At 47.9% G+C, this 21457-nt stretch overlaps 1 protein-coding gene across 1 annotated transcript in view; it reads right to left on the bottom strand.

Annotated features, from left to right (window-relative positions):
• The window catches only part of GPR139 (G protein-coupled receptor 139), a 34383-nt gene extending 17215 nt beyond the window's left edge, over nt 1–17168 (bottom strand). Inside the window, exon 1 of the mRNA XM_045542716.1 lies at nt 16757–17168. Within this exon, the coding sequence (XP_045398672.1) occupies nt 16757–16871 (115 nt within the window). The 5' untranslated portion in view covers nt 16872–17168. The remainder of the gene's footprint in view (nt 1–16756) is intronic.
• Between the last annotated feature and the right edge of the window lie 4289 nt (nt 17169–21457).

Raw genomic sequence — 21457 nt, 5'->3', positions numbered from 1 at the left:
AATCTTGGCCTCTGCACCGGTCTCTATCCCGTTTCACTCGCCCCTCCTGCCCATCCTATGTGAGCTGAAAGAAACCGCTGTAATTGAAGCTCCTTGAACAAGCTACTCTCTCCGGACTCTAATGCAGTTCCCTCTTCCTCTAATACTAGCCCATCCATTCTGTCCAGATGACTCTTTCTGTCCCTAATGAACCAGCTTGTCCAGCCATCAGTGATGACAGCCTGACGTCCCCATCCTTTGCCGTAATCTTGCCTGTGACAAAACAAACTTCCTTCCTCCTTTTCCCTCTGAGCAGAAATACCATTTCCAAGGCAGGACAGGGAAAGCCTCAGTAGGAAATGTAGGTGGGTTCCCCCTCCCCCCACTTTAGAAATAAGAGAAAATGTAAATAGTAGCAGTAGCAGCAGTAACAGTGATGATGATGATGATATGATGAATGATTTGACGCCTTTTTCTGCCAGGAGGGAAGTGGTCTTAATCATAAAAATAATAGCTTCCATTAGCCATCTTTTATTATAAGCTAGAAACTGTGATAAGTATTTTACACTTAATAGTCATTGCTGCTCCCCTTACTTCGAATGTAGATATTACTAGACCCTTTCTATAGAGAAGGGGATTTAGGATTAGATTTAGAGACTTGCCAAGGTTACACAGCTGGTAAGTTGAAGAGCCAGCATTTGAAGCTACGTCTGTCCAACTATAAAGTGTCAGTTGCTAGACTTTTTTAAGAGGGGAGAAGGTTTGGGGATCATTGTTTCCACTGACACCCAATCAGCTGCAGGACAGAACTCACGCCAACCAGCCTGCTGTTCTACCCATGACATGGGCACCATCACTGGATGTCCCCTACTGCACGGTGCCCAGACCTTCCTAGCTGTCCCAGGAAACAAAAGCCCTTCTCTACCTGCCCACAGTTTCTCTGAATGAATAGGCCACTCCCTGGTTGAGCAAGGAAGGGATAGTCTTCTTTCTTAGCAGGGGGAACCACAAGTGCAAAGTCAAGGGAGTGTGAAAGCATTGCTGTGTTTGCAGAACTGTAAAACGACAGGCTTGGCTGGCGTGTGGACCGCAGGGAAATGAGGGATGAGAATTCAAGAAAGCCAGTGCGATAACCTCAGTGAAATTGCTTTGCAAACTCCCAAGGTTGCTGTGGGGGACCGAAGGAGATAATGCATGTGAAGCTGTTTTGCAAACTGGAAGAACGTTAGGCAAATGTTAATTATCATGAGATATTTCAGAGGTAGCCTGATTGGCATCAGGAGCGCCACAGCAGAAAATTAAAATATCTGCTAATTTCTCTTGAATTCATGTTGTCAAAAGCATTCATAAGTGAAGAATTCTAATATCATTGCTCTCATCTCCCTTTTTTTTCCAGATGACTATATTGTAATAGATTTCAGAAGCTAATAAAAATCCAGCCAATTTCCTGATCATTATCAATTACACAGCCAGGTTTTGAGAGCTGGAGTAACATTTTGTTTCCTGCCCGTAAGACCACATCCAGTGAATTGTTCATCAAAATACCTCTTAGATGCATTGTCTCGTCTCTTTCCTTGGTCATCCTGACACTGGGCACTTTGGGAGGGCAAGTATGTGTCTGTCTTGTTTAGGGCCACTAAACAAGTAGGCACACAGTAGGCACCTGACAAATATTTGTTTAATGCAGCATCTGATTCTAGATGTCATCATTTTGCACCCAAGTGACTGCAGGGACTTCTTAGCTCTGCTTAGGTTCCTCTGTTCCTGAAGCCATTCTGTCTGTGCTCAAAAACTCAATCCATTTTCCTCATTCTAATAAAATACTATTGGTAAAACTAATTTAACTAATACCAAATACTAATGCCAAATACTAATAAAGAATCCAAACTTGCAGGTTAGCCAAATTCATAAGGTAGGAAACTAAAATAAGAAGTGTAGCTATTTGAGAAGGCATAATTGTTATTGCTATTTTTTGCAGATAATATAATCATATGTTTAGAAAACCCAAGAGAAGTAACCAAAAGGTTATTAGAGCCAGCAAGAGAGTTGTCAAGAGGGCCGAAGCCCAAATGTATCAGCAATGGCTGGTTAGAAAATGAAATGGGAAGAAGATTCCCATTTGCAACATCTTAATTGCCCACCTGCAAGGCAGGCTACAACTGAGCAGAGGTGGGGAGAGGGGCCTCCTTTCCAACTTCAGGCTGAACTTTGTCACTTGTGTCCCCAGGTAGCTCTGCTTATGCCCAAAGTCTCAGATGAGACTTTTTGGTCAGTTTCTGGCTCTTTACAGTGTTAAAAAATAGGACAAGAACCCAGTCTTCCTGGTGGGGGAATGAGATGCCACCCTCATCATCAATTTCGTCCCCCTCTCAGAAAAGACGTTTTCTACCTGGTTGGTAGAGCTATAGCTCTATCTCCAACATGGACAGTCTTTACAGTTCTGTTCCCCAAAAGTGGGTGTCTCAGCTTCGTATCCCCATTTCGGAAGGGGAGAATTAGAGCTTTAATGAAAATACCCTGTTGTGTGATCTTGGAACCAAAGAACTGTCCTGCTTGAAAGCGCTATTAAAATCTCTACGTTTTGCTGCAGTCCAGCAGATGGGAGCACAGGCTCTAGCACCTGGTGCCTGTGTCTGAAGCCTGGCTCTGAGCCACTTAACAACTTGCCATATGCCTCAGTTTCCTCATCTATAGAATGGGGGCAATAATGGCACTTACTTCATAGGGTTAGAAGGATTAAATTAGTTCATTCAGGTAAAGTGCTTAAAACAGTGCCCCACATGTAGCAGGTGCTCAATAATGTTAGTTATAATTATGGTGAATGACTGTTAATTTAGTTTCTACCCTCAAGGTTTCAGCAATCTTACTATCCCAAGTCCAGCCATGGCTCCTGCTATGTTGGGCGATGTGTGGGGGAGAGGCATGGACACAGTATTTGGCCACTGGTTTGGGGCTACAATATCCTCCTGAACTTTTCTCCAAAACAACAAATCATTACCCTGTATGGTAATAGGTCGAACCACATATAACGGACATCTTAAAAGGTAAAAAGTGGCCAAATACTGACAATTTCGTACTGCACAACCTAATAATTTTTCAATTTACTTTTTTCACTCATTGGACAGTGCATGTTTTGAAAGCAAGGGCAAAGTTCACTCATCTTTTCTCTGGTTCTTAGCAATGGTTCTGATGAGACGTGTATGATGAAGAAATGGATGTGTGATCAGACACATGTTGCATATCGTGTCTCACCATGGAGGAAGGTGAGTTCCAGACAGCAGGGGGAAGAAGTCTGCCCTTCCCAATAACCCCACCCCCAGCACTGCCCACCCCCCCAAGACTGGGGTTGATACCTTCCTCTTTATTCTGTGTTCCATGGTACACTGGGCTTCCTTTGTGTGCATCACATATCAATCTTCACAGTAATGTAGTTTCCTTCTTCATCTTTCCAGCTAGACTGAGACCTCCCCGAGGGCAGGAACCCAGATTTATTTGTCTTTGTGGCACCACAGTAGCTAGCACGCAATGCACAAAGGAATGGACCATGGAAAGTCCTTGCAGGATTTAGAGGGAGGGATGCCTCCCCTTTGGAGGTCACTCATGCCTTTGACAACTTTCTATGCATAGTAGAATGATGAGCCCTGGGTCTGAGGTCCAGGAATGCAGATTCAGTTTTCAGCCCTGCCTATTGGTAGTATCTTGGGAAAACTACTTACCTCCTTTGAGCTTCAGTTTCTTAATGGATGGAGTCTTTGTAAATTTTAATTATTTGTTTCGGTCAGCACTATATTAACATTAATGGTTATTATTGATGACTCTTTTTAAGTGTTAGGAACAGAGTCTGGCACATAATAGGTGGTCAATAAACATTCACTATGTGAACTGGATTTGGACTTCGGAGTACTTGACTGAAATTGAGTCCCTATGGTTGATAAAAGAAACCCTGGAAGGATCTGGAAGAGGAGAGATATTTTCAGGGGAATTGTTTCATTACAATATGCTACTTTAAGAAAGAGGTGACTCAATTTCCATTTTGTCGGTTAGGTGTAGGGCGGAGAGGGAATTCACCTACTTGTCCTTGCTTAAAAATAATTTCAAGTAATTAAAATATCTGCTTGGGGAGAGGGCAATGGGGACTTGGCCAGGAGAGTACTCAATCAGGAAGGAAGACATAGTTCCTCAAAACGCCTGCAAAGACTAGGCTGGGAGGATGAACCAAGACAGAGGTCGGTAGACACAGCATTTATCTTGTCCTGTGCCCTGAATACCAATGTCTGCAGTAGGCCCAGTGCAGAACACAAGCAACGATGAGCCAGCTTGTCACATCTCAGCTCTGCTGCTCACTAGCTGAATTATCTCGGGCAAGCCACTTTGCTTTTCAGAGCCTCAGTTTCCTCATCTGACAAATGGGCATGATAGAAGAACCACCCTCACAGGTGCTGTTGTAAAGACTAAATGAGGCCATATGGAGCAAATGCTTGTTCTAGTGCTTGGCTCAGAGTAAGTATTCAATAAAGGGTAGTGGTGATGATGAAAATGATGATGAAGATAGTTATGATCAAGTTGTTGATTTTAATATTCTTTAGGCTAGTATGAAGATTACATTGATGGGATTAAGAAGGCACTCATCCATCCATCCATTCATTCATTCACCCACCATCCACCCATCCATCCATCCAACATCCACCCATCCATCCATCCATCCACCCACCCAACCACCCATCCATCCAATACTTACCAAGCCCATTACCGTGTGCCAAGGCCCACTGGAGACACTGGAGTCAAGAGCTGACTTAGACTCCATGCCTGCTGTCCAGGGCTCATCGTCTAACTCAGGACCTTGTCAATGTTCTCAGACATAGAGATACATCTTTCTGGAATCCCCACAGGAATTTAAATGCCTCACCCCATTTTAGAACTTTGCCTCATTTTATTATGATTATCAATTTGCCTTCCACCTAACTAGAGAGTGAGTTCTTTAAGGGCAGGGACCATTTCATGCTAATCTGTCTTTCGCTTCATCGTTATCCCCTGTAATTCTTGGCACAAAGTAAGGCCTTGTTATATGGAAGCTGATCCTAAATAGTGCGGCCTAAGTAGCCCAGGTGGGGGTATGATAGGAAATCTTTGTCAGTCTTAAAAAAAAAGAAACTCTTCTATTGGTTAAGCACCTACTATGAGCCAGGCACTTTGTGTACATTATCTTATGGATTCCCCTCAATAAGATGGGAAGGCACCCTCATTCTACAGGTATGGATATAGAAGTTCACAGAAGTTAACTCTACACGGGTAGAAAGTCCAGCTGGAACTCAAATCCAGGTCTTTCAGACTTCCTTTCTTGCAGGCGAGGCTTCTAGAATGGTTGGAGAGGAGATAAGGCCAAAAGAGTATAATAATACTGTGATGATACAAGTGTGTGTGTGTGTGTGTGTGTGTGTATGTGTGGTATACATAATAAAATTGGACAAAAGCATTGAAGCAGCAAACTCAAATTCCTACAGGGGAAAGGCAGGAAACATAAGTGAGAGAAACCAATCAGGTATAAGAAAAATCTTTGTGTTGGGGGAGGCAATAGGGAGAGGTGGAGACTGTGGTGAAGTGGATTGCACAAGCCCCTTCTAAGGGAGGCTATGGGTACTTGGCTCTAGGCTCTTGGTAACAGTCAAGGAGGGGCCACATTTGCCAGACCTTAAAATTTCTCAAGCACTACGACAAATCTAGGTTTTTATGAGTTTGCCTCTGAATGTTACTTAAGGGAAGACGCTCCTTTTTAAGGAAGCCTTAAATAGGCTACACCCACATTCGGAAAGGTCTGTTTCTAGCTGATTGTGGGCTGGCTATGACTCCTAGGTCAGACCTTTTCAGGAAAAGAAATGAAGGTGGTTGAGCAGGATGTTAACTGGCATGCATTGGATCAACATTTTGAGGGAAGCATTTAGTGCTGAGAGTGATTTAAAAAAAAAAAAAAAAAAGTCTGCTTATTTCCCAGAGCCATCCTCCTCTGGCTGGAAGTTCTATTGTGAGAAGATCCGGAAGCAACCAGCCTTTTCTTCCCTTTTTCGTGAGCTCTCTCTGCCCATTTCCAAGACGTCCTTGGAGTCTCCACAAGTCTTGGGGGCATTGCTCCCTTCCCCCTGCTGGACTCTGTGTCATCAGTACCGAATGCAGTCATGGTGACAATGTCCCTCTATCACGTTGGCCAGAACTCAATCCCATTCATTTGTTAAATGACAATGCTGAAGGTGACCTTTCCTTGCTCGCTTGCCTCTGTCGGACGGCAGCCCAGCCCTGCTCTTGTTTACTCTCTGTTTGGGATTCTCACGGCTGACAGCTCGGTCATTACCAGGACTCGCCCACTGCCACGACTGAGATGATGGCTCCCCGCTGTGCCGCGGAGGCTTCCCCGCAGCTTCCAAGAGCCGGGCACAGGCTCCCTTGGTGTCTGAGGACATCCTCACCTCGCTCACTTCCCCCTGGGTTGTCTGTGTTCAACGTGGAGACTGAAGCTGGTGGTGGCTGGGGTGAGGGTAGGATGCGAGAGGCTGGCCCTGAACACGACCCTGACCTGCGCTCCCACTGTGTGCCAGGCTGTGTGGCTGTGTGCAGCCGGCTCCTAGGTCCCCCTCTCTGCCCAGTGCCCGTGAGGGCCTTCCTATGGCAACTGCCACCTCCCTCTCTTTGCTGCTCCCTCTCACCACCGCCCATCTACTTTTTTCACAGCAACCAGAGAGACCTTTGGAAAAACTCTGATTAGATCCTGTCAACTCTTCAAGGGCTCCCGTGTCTTCTTGCAGCTCTTGGAGTCAAATCTCAGTCCCCTACCATGAGCCGCACAGCCCAGCCTGTGCCCCCTCCGCCCCCTCTTCTCCTGCCCTTCTCGCCCGCTCACCATGCCCCAGCCGTGCCGCTCTTTCCTGCTGCCTCATTCCCACCTCCCTGGCTGCTCCCTCTGCCTGGCGTGCCCTCCCCTGTGCTCCCCCTGCCCGGCTCCTTCTCAGGACTCGGGTCTCAGCTCAAACATCCCGTCTTTGCACTGTCCTTTCCCGACCCCCTTCCTCAGGCAGCTCCCTGTCACCTTGCCCTGTGTGATCTGCACAGCACGTGGCACTCTAAGATGGTTCTGCCTGTGCCTTGGTTCCCTTGCTGGCCGCCTGTCTCCCTGGCAGAACGAACACCTGTGCAGGGACCGCTTTGTATTCTTCTTTGCTTTTCTCCCACTGCCTAGAAGAGCATCTGGTACACGAAGGGGCTCCATACAGATGTGCTAAGTGAATAAAGTGGATATTATCACCCTCGTTCCCAGATGGGGAAACTGAGGCTCAAAGAAGGGAAAATCACCTGCTCCCTGCCAGCAAAGTTGCAGCGCTGAGGCTGGAACACAAGGACACCTAATTCCCGGACCGGTGTTACCTCCACGATGCCCCTGCCGGGGAGAAGGGGTGTTCTGGAAGGGTCCTGGGTGTGGAGGGTGGTCACAAGGCGGGGCCGCATTCTGTGAGGGGCAGAGTGGGCCCCATGCCTCCCATAAGGGGACCCACGCCCACCCTCCTCACCATCGCTCCACTCCACCACGTTCCAGGGAAGCTGCTGCTTTGCTTTCAAGAGGCAGCCGAGGTTCTTGTCAGCAGCTCTGCGGAGCCGAACCGCGGTGGTGAGGCCGGGAATGCTAAAAGCAAAGGGACAGAACCACTGGCCGTTCTGCACCTTTGGCTGTGGAGGGATACGTGCGTGTGTGCATGTGTGTGCACCCACATGTGTGGACACGTGTCTGCATATGTGTCTATGTGCGTCTGCATCTCCGTGTGTGCATATCCATGTGTTCATGTCTGTGCGTGCGTCTGTGTAGAGTCCCTCGGTTGAAATGACGTGGCTGATGGCTTGCCTTGCACTTAGCTGAAAATGATAAGAAACGTCTGTGGCAGAAAAGCATCTGTACTACTATTTATTTAGCATTTTGTTTGAAAATGATTTGCCTTCTTTTCTTAAATTTATACTTTCTATCCTAGTGCTGTCCAATATAAATGTCACGTGAGGCACACATGCCATTAACGTTTTCCTAGTAGCCACATTACAAAAGTAAAAAGAAACAGGAGAAATTAATTTTAACAATATTTTTAATTTAACTAAAAATACCCACAACGTAATCGATGTAAATTAGGAATGAGATATTTTACTTTTCTTCTGTGCTTAAATCTTCAAATTCTGGTGTGTATTTCACACTTCAGCACATCTCTTTATGGATGGTCACTTTTCATTGGAAGTCCCTGACCTCTATTTAGATGTCATGAAATGTACAGTTGAAGCGGTAGATTCACATACCCAAGTTGTCCCAAGTATACAGTTATTTTCTAACAGCTGAATCGAGTATCATATTTTAATTGTACATTAATTGAAATAAACTGAAATTAAAAATTTAGTTCCTCAGTTGCACTAATCAAATGTCAAATGCTCAAATCCACATGTGGCTAGTGTTTGTTGTATTGGACAGCACAGATATACAGCAATCCCAGATCACAAGCCGGAGGGTAGCCTTAAATGTAAATACAATGACAATACAAGAGTGACATTAAATTCTAGCTAGTTACTGCTGCCTGCTAAGGTCTGCGCCAAAAGCCTGCTCTCTGTCTGCATAAGCGAGATTTAATAGGTGTTAAAGATGCACTAGCACCAAGCTGAGACTTTCCCTTTGATGGATTCAGAAGGATTAAGAAAACTGAAAAAGGGATTTAATGCCCCAGACTTGTACCACCTAAAATAATCCTATATACCAACAAAACAAACCAAGAAAAATCTAGGTGGTCACTCTGAGCTCTAAAATTTCTCAGCCTCTTTCTCCTTTACTTTGGTCACTTTGCTTTCTCTTAAGAGGCCACTAGCAGTGTGATTTCGTGAAAAGTGACCTAAGTAAGAGTGGGAAAAACTAAGTTCTGGTTAAGACTCTGCCATTCCTAGCTCTGCAACTATCAGAAAGTTCTCAGATTCCTCATTTGGTAAGCTAGGGATGTTTGCACTCATCAAAGACATGGCATTATATATTACCATTATAATATATAATGAAATAATTATACAACTCAGCTATAGAGTACCAGCCACTGTGCCCTAGGCAGCCCTGAATGAGCTCATTTCATCCACACCCTAAACTCTGTGAGCAGGCACTGATATACCCATTCTGCAGACAGGAACATGGAGGCTTAGAGAGGACAACCCAACTTGCCAAGCCTGAGACCCACCAATAGGAAGCCACGAGGCTGGAGTTTATATCCAGGTTTGGGGACCACAGAGCCCACATCCTAATCCACCATGCTGACAGGACTCTTCCTGTTCCCAAAAAAGGTGGATTTGTATTCCAAGACATTGTTAACATGCACTTTGTGGTATTTTTTGGAGCTTTTTCTTCCAGTGTATGCCAAATCCTGCTTTCCTGAGTTGGCACGCTTTTCCTGTTTAGCCATGTATTTCTCTGGATCTCCACTCCTATTTTCTCTCCCTCCTCCCTCTAGATTCTTGTTATTTTCCACCTGCCATGACCCTACTGGCGCTTCTCAGTGCATCTAGCAGCTTTCCCCAGCCCTGAGTTTTGTGAATTGGCAGCCTGGGGTGGGGGTGGGGCATATCAAGCCTGCAGATATGTTTGGTTTGGCTCTCAACGTGCTGGCTCACATGGTGTTTTTAAAATGTTTGAATTAGTTGCCAACATTGAAACACTGGATATTTCATATAAAAACATCCGGATTTCTAGATTTTTTGAACAATTGGGCAACACTGAACCATCGTCTGGAAAGCTGAGTGGCAGCGACACTTTCTAGCTCCCTCAGTCCCTATCCTCCCTGTTGGAGTCACCCTCCCCTTGGGAGCTGGCCTGAGTGTCAGCTGTCATCGAGGAGTGTGTGCTGCTGTGTTCTTAGCACCACATATTGTTCTGTCATCTCCTAGCTGTGCAACTTTGGGTGTCTCAAAATTCTCATCTGAAAAATGGGCATAATATATACATGCCTCAAAGAACTTGCATGAAAATTAAATGAGTTATCACATGTGAAGTGCTTTGAAAAATCCCTAGCGTACAGTAAGTGCTATATAGCAGCAGTCCCCAACATTTTTGCCACCAGGGACCAGTTTCATGGAAGATAATTTTTCCACAGATTGGGGCAGGGGTGGGAGGGTTTCGGGATGATTCAAGCACATCACATTTATTGTGCAGTTTATTTCTATTATTATTACATTGTAATATACAATGAAATAATTATACAACTCACCATAATGCAGAATCAGTGGGAGCCCTGAGCTTGTTTTCCTGCAACTAATGCCGCAGATTATCTGACAGCGAGATCTCAGGTGGTGATGCGACTGATGGGGAGCAGCTGTAAACACAGATAAAGCTTTGCTGGTCCACCTGCCGCTCACTTCCTGCTGTGCAGCTCAGTTCCTAAAAGGCCAGAGACCGGTACCGGTCCATGGTCCATGGGTTGGAGACCTCAGCTACACAGTGTTAGCAGTTAGTAAGAGGAATCTGCAGGGTTTGTGCTTTTTTTTTTTTTTTGTACATATGTCTCTATCATTCAGGAAAAATGAGAGAAACCAAGAAAGCCACATGCTTTCAGAAAAACAGAAGGGAAGCACGATTCTTTGGGTAAGTGAAGCATTTCTTAAAACTGGATCGCTTTGTTCACTTATATTACCTGACTGCCCTTTGCCGGTATTTGAATTCAAGACACCTGGCCACAAGCATTTGCTGGTGCCCTTGGCAGGGCTGGCATGTGTTCGCCTACATGTTTCAGATCCACGTGGAAGTTCAGAAGCAAGACCCTTTCTCTTCATGGTCCTGGCTGCAGCGCCCATGACAACATTGCTGGCGGTACCTGTCAGTCTCTGCTTGCCAGCTTTAGCTGAAGGCCATTTCATGGTCTGCACTGATATTATTTCTGGGAGTTTTACTGAATGACAGGCAACTCTTTTAGGTGGGTAAATTCCCTAGGCTTATGATGGAATTGATTGCTTAATCCATTGGATCATTCTCTCCTGGTTTTCCAGGGCATGGGGTTTCATTTCCACCCTGAGTGGAATTGTGCATTCATGGAAAAGACCTATGCAGAGAGTGATGTGTGGCTTGTACAGGGCACTTACAACGCTGGAATATGTGGACATGTGAGACAATAAAACAATGCAAGTTACTACTTTTTGAGCTCCTACAACGTGTGAGGGACTGTGAGAAGTTTTTGCATCTTTTATGGATGGGCCAGACAGGTTACACAGGTGAATCGGGTGCTTCATGTAGGGATCCTTTAGGATTGGAGTGCATGTGTGCTTTTGAAAGGGACAGCAACTAAATAACCTGGGGTACAAATACATGATGGAATACTATGCAGTTTCAGAGAAGAATAATAAAACTTTGTATACATTTTATAGATGATTTATATATTAATTGAAAAAGAGAAAATGTAGGACAGTGTGTATAATGTGCTCATGTGGGGGAGAATAAGAAAAGGGAGAGTTGAAATCCTCAATCCATTATTGCTTGTGTATGCACTAAGATACCCTGAAAGAAGACTTAAGAAACTAAGACATGAGTAACAGTGGTTTCCTGTGTGGTGGCAGTGGTGGATATGAGAATTGGTGAATAGCAGAAAGTGATAGAAAGGAGACTTTTCAATATGTGCCTTTTAATATTTTTTAGGCTTTTGAACCACATTAATGTTATTATCTATTCAATGAAAGAAAAAGAAAAGAAAGCAGCAATTCTTTAGCTTCTGAAAATTGCTCTCTTCTAGGAATGTAAGCCTAATGTCAGTTCTTCTGGTTTTTCAAGGGAACTTTGAAATCTATTTGAAAGATTTTTTCCAATATATAAAAATACAGTAAGTTTTTGCATATTAACCACATATCCTGCAAACATGCTGTACTAACTCATTAGTTCATTAGAAGCTTTTTTTGGTGGAGTCTGTGATTTTCTATGAAGTCCATTATATCATCTGTGAATGGAAACAATTTAATTTCTTCCTCTGTGTATACATTTTATTTCTTTTTCTTGCCATATTGTGCTGGCCAGGACTTCTAGTATGATATTGAATAGGAGCGGTGAGAGCAGTCATTCTTGTTCCAGATCTTATGGGAAAAGCAGTCAGTCCTTCATCATAAAATGTGCTATTAGCTGTAGGTTATTTATAGATAATCCTTTATCAGGTTAAAGAAGTTCTCTTTCTGTTCTGAGTTTGATGATTTTTTATCATGAATGTATATTGAATTTTGTCAAATGCTTTTTCTGCATCTGTTGAGAGGGGTCATATGGGTTTTCTTTTTTAGTTCATTAATAAAGTGGATTATATAGAATAATTTTCAAATGTTGAACCATTTTGCATTTCTGGGATAAACCCAAGTTGGCTTTGCTGTATTATTATTCTTATATATCGATGGATTAGATTTGCTAATATTTTGTTGAGGATTTTTATGTCTATGTTCATGAGGAATATTGGGCTATAGTTTTGTTTTCTTGTAATGCCTTTGTCTGGTTTTGATACTAGAGTGAAGCTGGTGTCATAAAATGAGTTTGGAATTTCTCCTAATTTTTAAATGATGAAAAAATAACTTATTGGGTGATTTCTGTGTGCCAGGCTTTGTATTCATTACTTAACCCCCTTAAATCTTCACAGCAACCCTATGAAATGTGGACTATAATTATCATCACCCCCACTTTACAGATGGGGAAACCGAGGCATGGAGTGGTTAAAGTCACTTGCCTAAGGCCACACAGCTTTTAAGCAGCAAACTCAGGACTCGAATCCCAGAGATCTAGCTCCAGAGTTTGTATTCTTAACCTGTTTACTACCTTTTCTCCAATTAAAGATGCTTTCAGGCTAAAGAAAATACATCTGCAGGGCTCAGTCCGGCCTTTAGGCTACTGGTTTCCTACCTCTAGTTAACAACCGCGGTAACTACCACGTGTCAGGCTTACTACCTGCCAGCCTACATCATCTACTGCTAACCCTCGGAGGCAGATATTATCATCCTCACTTGGCAGTTGTAGACACACTCCCTTCTGCTGGGTGGCGTGCAGTTTCCAGCTATCATCTCCATCCTCACCTTGTCTTTTTTAACATCCGTGGCACCTTTTAGAAGGTAAAATTTAAAAAAATACCCTCAAATCTCAGTTTAATTTCACGCTGTTCCTTCCTTACCAGGCGGGCTCACCCAGCCTTCCGCTCACTGTCTTCCCCCAGGGGTTCAAGCTCGTCTTTTCCTCCTCCGCTGCCTTCTCTTTTGCACTATCTCGTCTCAGCTCGCCCAGTCTGTGTCCCGTAACCCTTCCTTGTTGGCTCTGCTGACTTATTTTATGTGTCTCCGGAACTGAGAAGCATCTTGCTTACTTGAAAAAGAGGAGGAGAGAGGGCAAGAGATGTTGTTTTAGGAACAGCTGGGACGCCAATTTTCTCCACTGAGCACATAGCGTGAGGGACCAAGGTTAGTTAAAACAACTTCCCGGCGGTCCTGAAGGTGATGTGACCCAATGACAAGGGCAGATGTGTCTGTGTGTCGGTTTGACTGTGCGAGTGCAGACAATAATATAGATGACGAAGATCTGGTGTGGAGAAGGCACTCACTGAGTAATAAGTATTTTCCTCGGACCAGGCACTGTGCTAGGCCATTTCTGCATAGATTATTGTACTACATACACACTACTGTGTGGGGTAAACAGGTTCTACTGTTACCCCCATTTTACAGATGGGGAAAATTGTGGTGCAGGGAGGTGAAGAATTCTTAAGTGGCAGCGCTCTCTACCCATACTTCACATTAGAATTCCTTGGATCCCACTCCAGACCGGTAAAATTAGACTCTGGGGCAATTCCTAAAAGCAGGGGATTGGACTACTACATGCCTTTTCCCAAGCTGGTCTTCCCAGCCTAGGAACTGAAGGTAGTCAGAGATAGCCGCCCCTCTCCCCTGGTTACTAACCCCCGCATTGCCAAACACTCGCCATCCATCTCTTAGTTCCCACCCACGTCTCCAACCACTACTGCAAGAATTTGGAAAACTTGGGGTGAGTCCACTGCCAGGAACAGTGATTCAATTAAAATCTCAGTTTTCAGCAATATTAGCAAGGCCTGCGGTCTGTTACTTCACACCCAGCTTAGCTGTGCCTCCCAGTCAGTGGGAGGGTAATGAGGGTTTGCTAATTGCTGGTGGCTGGGGGGTGGGGGTGATGGGGTGGGGATTGCTGTGGTGAGCTTGGAAAAACGAATCACACACTGAGCTAAGTGCTTTCCTCTGTGCACCTCTCAGGCCCTCCTTTGGCTCACTGTGGGGGCGGGCGGGGGCTGAGCCGCACCCCCTTACAACTCCATCAGCTTCGTGGTAGCCACAAGTGCAGCAGCACAGCTTCGATCCATGAGTGTCAGTCACCAAGCTGAGCAACTAACTTGCACCATCATCTCAAGCAATGTCGTTCCTGCTCACCACCATTCCAGGGGGTGACTACTCTCCTAATGCCATTTTATAAGATGTGGAAACTGAGGCACAGAGACTGGAAAGGCCCACAACCAGCAGAGCTGGATTAACGCTCATTCTTAGTTGCCAGGACATACTTGCCTCCCCTGATGGCTTTAAGAGGATGACTTAGGGATTTCACCTTTGAACCAACCTCGTGGGATGGTAACAAAACCGCTATCAGCTTCTGACTTTTGGACAAGCCTGGTCTCCCTAGTCATTCTTCTCTATGTTGCTTGGTCCTTCTGCATCTATTTGCTGCCTCTGGAATCATAAGCTTCCATCTGTGAGCTCCTTGCACTCAGGGACTGCACCTTAGGAGTCTTGGAGTCCCTTGGTTGCCTCCTTAACGCTTGGCACACTGTAGGTGGTCACAACAGTTAGCCGAGTGTATGAACACATCAATACCTGCCAAGCTCTAATCCTAACTTCACTCTTTTAAGTCTCAAGCTCTAGGCTAAGCCTTTGCCTAGCGCAGTGCCTGGCATACAGTAGCTGCCAGTGCTGTGGGTCAGGAAGGCTGGAGCTGGCACAGGAGTTAGGCTGGGAAGGTCTAAGGTACCTTGACTTCCACCTTGAGGTCTTTGAAGGTCTGAGCTTTCTCCTGCTTCCCATCCTCATGTCCCTGCGCTGGACTCTTGCAGGGTCAGCCTTCCTGCCGTCTTTATATCTCTGTCCCATAAATCGTTTTCATCAGAAAAGCCTGGGAGGGCGAGTGAGTGGCCACCTCCCTCAGTAGAGGAGTGGGGAGGGCGGGAGGGGGCCAGCAACATTTCTGATGGGAGGGTGGAGGCAGAGAGAGCCTGCCGCTTTTCCGGTTCAGCAAGCATTACCAATAACCAACCTGCTCAAAAACTCATTTCCCAAAAGAGTGCTCTGGGGACAGGCTCAGGAGGGCTGAAGGGGGAGGTAGAACCTGGATTGAAATCAATCTCAGCTCGAGGTAATTACAGGACACGTGCTACCACCCCGGCAGGGCGAATCGGAGGCTGAGCTGAGCTGCTCTCCGAGGGCAGCGGGAGCGATTAGTTAGGAATAAAAGCCTCATCACTGGCTGGGGGGGTGGGGAGGGGTAGAGGCTCACACACCAGTAAACTTGTGCTTTCTCATGCCTGCCAAATTGTGCGGGGGAGTGTGTGGGGGGGGATTTGTTTAAAACGATCTCATCAGGGGCTCTGGCTGCCAAGTTGAATGTTTTGGAAAGGAAATCTCGGCAAGGCTCTGAGCAATTCAGCACCCAAGTTCCTGGGATCCCAGGATGCTAAGGTTCTCAGACTAGAAGATGACTGGGTAGATGATGCTACGATTTGAGGCTGTACATTGGATTTTTTCTTACTGCTCCTTTCTTTCTGTTCCTCTCTCCTCTCTGCATGCAAGTGATCTTTAGGAATCTATCTGCCACAGAGACTGTATGGAAGAAGGGGCATCCAAAGCTAGAGCCTAGGAAAAACCTTTCTCTCTCTCTCTCTCTCACACACACAGCCCAGACAAGCACCCCCCACCCCCCAAGCAGCTCAGCTCTCTTCAGGAATTCAGCACAAGTCTCAGCCTCACTTTGGAGAGGACAATAAGATGTGGGACCAGCCAGATTATCTGCAGCAGCCATGAGCTGCCCAGGGTGGGTGGACCTGGAGGCAAAGCTCCGGAGGAGGCATGTCCTCAAGGAGACTGTGACCCCCTTGGCCGCAGAGGCAGCCCTGTGTGTCTTATGTACCCTTGTCCTGGCGAGAGCACAGTCCCAGAGCCACCCCCTGCCTCCTCTCAGCAGCCAGGAGACCCCTTTCTCACTCAGGGGTGGGCAGCAAGGGCACATCTTTGTCCCATCCCAGTGCCTCTGAGCAAGAGAGTGCCCAGCATTAGGGTCACCAGCTTCATGCCATGTCAGGCAGTGACAGGCAGAGGAGCCCCGGAATGGGGTGGACGTGCAGGGATAGGAGAAATGAAGCCTCCAGGAAATCTGGGCAGAACATGCAGTCAAGTCACACACAGCCCTCCATGGACCCCCTCCAGGACGCCGACCCTCCGGACGCACACACAAATGCACACTCAAATCCACACACTCACACTCACACCAACTCACACTTACACCATGTCCATAACACCCACACCCACCGACCCACCCACCCCGCCAGGCCACAGCAACTTCCTTTCCCCCTAGTCTGGAAATCTCAGCAGTTGCCCTTAAGGCGTAAACTTTTTCAGAGGGGCGCAGGGAATGAGGATGGAACCGGGGGCTCTGGGCAGGATCGCTCGGCCCTTGGGGCCCCTGTCTGCCCTCCCTCACCCTCCCCCCATTCCTCACCTGGTAAACCGAGGCACAGCAAGAGGCTATAGTAGACCACGGGCACGAAGCCCAAGCCGCAGGGGGACCAGGACAGCGAGCTGTTGGCGACGAGGTGGGCGTGCGTGTGCTCCATGAGCGCGCCCCTCGCTCCCCTCGCGGCTCCGCGCCCGGCCTGCCAGCCCGGCTCTGGACGCCGGCTTGGTGGCGGCGGCTGCGGCGGCGGCGACAGCTGGAGCAGCAGCGCCTCTCTGCGCGCAGGACTTGCTTCCACCCTCGGCCGTGGTCCCCTCTGCTCGCTCCGCACCTGCCCGCCCGGCTCAGCCCTCCCGCGGGGCGCAGGGAGCAGGGCGCGGGGACTCGGGCACTCGGGGACTCGGGGACTCAGACTCGGGAAGGGCTCCCGGAGCCCGTGTGCGCCTCCCGCCTCGGAACCGCTGGGCTCCCGCCTCGGAGCCGGGGGCTGGGCCGCCGCTCCCGCAGCCAATCAGCGGCTGCGTGTGTGTGTGTTGGGGGCGCGGGGAAGGAGGGGTCCCAGCCGCCTCTCTGGGCTCCAGTTTCGGGGGGACGCTGGAGTGAGACCTGGGAACCCCGGGGAAGGCGGCGGAGAGCGGGCGGCCCCCACCTGCAGCCCGGCCGAGGGGCGTGGTGCGGGCGGGACCCTCTTCTCCCGCGGCCGCTCCTCGCTCCTCCCGCGTGCCCTCGGCTCGCCTTTCTCCGCTGTCCCCGCAGCCACCCCTGTTCCCCCTCGCCGGCGCTTCGAGTCCATCTCCACCCAGAGAGAGGATTCCACACGCGGGCCGGAGCGGGGAGGATGCTAAAGAGTTGTCTGCCCGGACCAGGGGGGGCTGAGCGTGCGGGGCTCCGGAAAGAGGGGTGCATGCGTCCCTGTGCCTGCGTGTGGACTCTGGAGGCGGCCGGCAGTGGCTGTCCCCCCAGCTGGAGTGCGTTTGAAGGGGATGCAGGCTGGCTAAGAGAAGCCCGCCACATGCCACCTTTCAGACAAGGACGATGATGTTGCAGCCACTCAGACACACGCTCACCCACACTCACACAAAGACACACAACACCCAGTCACGCGGGTGCACTCACACACGCACTGGGGCACATGGATGCCCTCCCATCCCACACCTAGACACGTGAGAACGCAGGCGCCTTCATCACCATGCGCGAGGGCCACCACCCTCACAGGGCACTCCCAGCGCACACACGAACACAACTGGGATCGCTGGGGGTGGCCTGGAGTGTTGGGAGGTTCTGCAAAGGGAAGGATTGGCAAGGCAGGTGGGATCCGAGCCATGCAGTGGATGGGCACCCCCTTCTCCTCATAGTAGGCAGGTTCCCGGCGCAGCTGTTCTTGGGGCCACCATGGAATTCGGAGGGGAGAGAGGTCAGTCTGGGGCTCGAGATGGTGTGTGTGAGAGAGTTAAAGATCCCGCAGGAATTTGGAGGCAGGGCATTTCTAGGAGCATGTGCTGGACTCGGAGAAGTCTAAGACCTCCCCTTCCGTTCCCCAGAGGCCCTGACCCCCCCCATAACGTCCATCCCTGGAGAGAAGGAACTGGCTTTCTCCAGCTTCTGCCAGGTCTCCCAAGGTGGAGAGGATCCCTGCCCCTCGTGTCCAGCAAGGGGCATGTGTCTAATCTCCGCCTCTGTTAGGGGGTCCCCCTGCCAGGGACTGGGGGAAGGGCAGGGTGGGAAACGCGGGGGCACACAGAGCCAGGCAGACTGCCCAAGGATCTGCTGGCCCTATCTGGTTTGTATTGAGCAGGGAGGCACAGCCCACCCCCCCACCCCCGCCCTGAAGGGACAGATTATCAGATTATTACAAAGTCACGTGGGCTCAGTGAGGCTGGGTCTGAGATTTCAAGCCCCATTTGGTATTGACATTTTATTGTGACCTCTCTCATTGTTGAAATGTGACTACTGCAAACACAAACAAAGCAAAAACACCACTTTGTTGATAAATAAGGAGGTGCCTGGCCATTGTAGTGGCTCAATAGATAATTGTTGAAAAACCTATAGATTGGATTTGTCTGCAGGTGGCTAGACTGAGATGAGAAATTGGCAGGGGGGAGTGCTGTGATTTGGCACAGCCCTCCCAGTCGGAACATTGTGAATCATGGGTCAGGCCTCAGGGTTTTTGCATTGGCTGTTCCCTCTGCGTGGAATGCTTTTCCTCCAGAAAGCTGCATGTGCTTCCTCACCTGCTTCAGGTCTTTGCTCATATGTTCTCCTCTTTTGGAGGCCTTCCCTGACAATCCTATTTAAAATTGAAATATCTACCCCCCTCTCCACCCTAAAACATTCACTTCCTTTGTTCCTCCCTGTTTGATTTTTCTCCATAGTACTTAGCACCTGCAGCAGACCATGTGCATTGTGTTTATTTATTTTGCTTCTACCCTGTTGCCTCTCTTAGAAGGGCAGAGCCTCTAGTCTGTTTTGCTCCTGGTTGCACCCCCAGTTTCACACGGTGCCTGCACGTTGCAGACTCTCAGTAAACAGTGCAAGAATGAAAGGACTGGGCACGCACCAGCCTGGGGCATGCAGGGCGCAGGGAGCTGAGCTTATCTCTGTCCTCGCAGGCCAGAGTGTCAGAGCAGGGGATGCTGTTGGGGTTAGGGGTCGCGGTCTCAGATTCAGCACACAATGGTCACGTATGACTAGTCACTCCAAAAATGACTTGAATGGTTGACTTCTGGGGCTGTAATTAGAGACTCTTTATGGAACTAGAAACTTGGCTGGGCAGAGGAACTGGGCTGCTTGGGGAGTCCTGATGGACCTTATTGTGTCTGAGCCTTTATTTCCCCATCTGTAAAATGGGGATGAAGGAGAACAGCTGTGCCTTTGTTTCAGGGATGCTGAGCAGGGAGAATGGGAGGAAGGTGGTGGCAATGCCGCAGGCTGCCATTGTGGAGGATGGGGCATGATTAGATTTGCATTGATTAGATTTGCATTTTCTCTATTTTTAATTTGTTTTTTGTTTTTATAGATTTAGGGGATACAAGTGCAGTTTTGTTACATGGATATTGTGTAGTGGTGAAGTCTGGGGGTTTTGTGTACCCATCACCCAAATAATGTACATTGTACCCAGTAGGTAATTTTTCATCCCTCCTCTCCCTTTTGTTTTTCATTCCTCCTCTCCCTTTTGGAGTCTCCAGTGTCTATTATTCCACTCTGTATGGCCATGCATACCCACTGTTTAGCTCCCTTATAAGGGACAATGTGCAATATATGATTTTCTGTTCCTGAGTTACTTCACTTAGGGTAATGGCCTCCAGTTTCATCCAAATTGCTGCATTTTCAACATCTGCTGTGTCAGAGAGGCAGAGAACTGATGGAAAGGAGGCATGATGTTACCAGGCTGTCAAGCTGGACATGTGAGAAATGACAGTGGCTTGGACTAGGGTGTACTGACGAGGGTGTGGGCTGCCCCAGAAGTTAGGAGAATGGGCACATGAAGGTGGGGATGGTGGGGGAGAGAGAGAGAGAGAAAGATTGAGGGAGAGAGAGAAAAAGAGTCAGCTATGTAGAGAGAGACAGATATGTGCAGAGAGACAGGAGATAGATGAATAGAAGACAGATTAGACAGACAGATTGGTAGGGACACACACAGACACAGTGATTATGATTGAGATTGTTCTGGATGGAAAGGCTGGTGAAACAGGGCTTGGAGCACCCTAGGTCCACTTGGCTGAGCCACTCTGTCCCTGCACCTCCCGTAGGAGCGTAGCTTGGCCCCTGGTTTCTGCTTGTCTTTCGAGCCTCCTCTTAGGGGCCACCTCATCCTTGAAGCCTTTCCTGACCTGCCCGTCCTGCTCTACCTCCTGACGTAGACACTCTTCCCTCTGCAAACCTCTTACCGCATTGTGTTGCCACTCAGGGGTTATCTGTCTCCTGCCCTTCCCGGATTCAGATCACCTCCTGGGCAGGGTGAGTGTCCTTCATCTTTGACCCTTCAATGCAGAACCTAACTGCAGTGTCCGTAGCGTAAGTGTTAACAGTTGAGGCCTTAAATCCAGACCTGGGTTTGAATCCCAGCTCAGCTCCCTAGCGACTGTGTCTTCCTCAGGACCTTTTTATTGAAATTCGATAGAAAGAAGCTCAAACACACTCAATTTTTTTTTAAAAAAAGGAATGTATTGGCTCTTAAAACTGAAAAGTACAGAAGTTTGTCTGACTGCAGGCCAGGCTGGATCTAGGTGCAAAAATGTACCTGGCTGTTTCCATCAATGGCCTCTGCTTTGCCTTGATTAGCTGCGTTCGTAAGCAGGTTTTTACAACATAAGATAGAAATAGAAACAAGCATCCCTGGATTTATCCTATCAGCTTAATAACATGAGGTAGAAGAAAATTTCAGCAAAAGGCCTGGGGCAGGCAGTCGATGAACCAAGCTGGGTCAAGTGCTCACTTCAGCCAAACTCACCAGTTTGAGCTGGGGTTCCGTAGCCAACAAAAAATACACTGACTGGCCAGGTGTGGCTCATGTGTCCACTCATAGATCCAAGAGAAGAGAGCAGCTCTTCCCAAACCACATGGACCATGAGAGGAGGTGGTCCAGTCATTCAAAGGAAAATTGGGGTTATTCCAAGGATAAGGGGAAGAATGGCAACAAATGCTGGACTGGCAAAACCAACACATCTAAGAGCTGAATTCGGCCCATGGGAGGCCCCTTTGCTAGTCTTCTGTTAGATCTAGGTTGTATGCTTTATTTTTAAAAAA

Source organism: Lemur catta, chromosome 2 (assembly GCF_020740605.2).
Source record: "Lemur catta isolate mLemCat1 chromosome 2, mLemCat1.pri, whole genome shotgun sequence".
NCBI classification, from domain to species: domain Eukaryota; kingdom Metazoa; phylum Chordata; class Mammalia; order Primates; family Lemuridae; genus Lemur; species Lemur catta.
The sequence above is the reverse complement of the archived record's forward strand: the minus strand, read 5'-3'. Positions and strand labels throughout refer to the sequence as shown.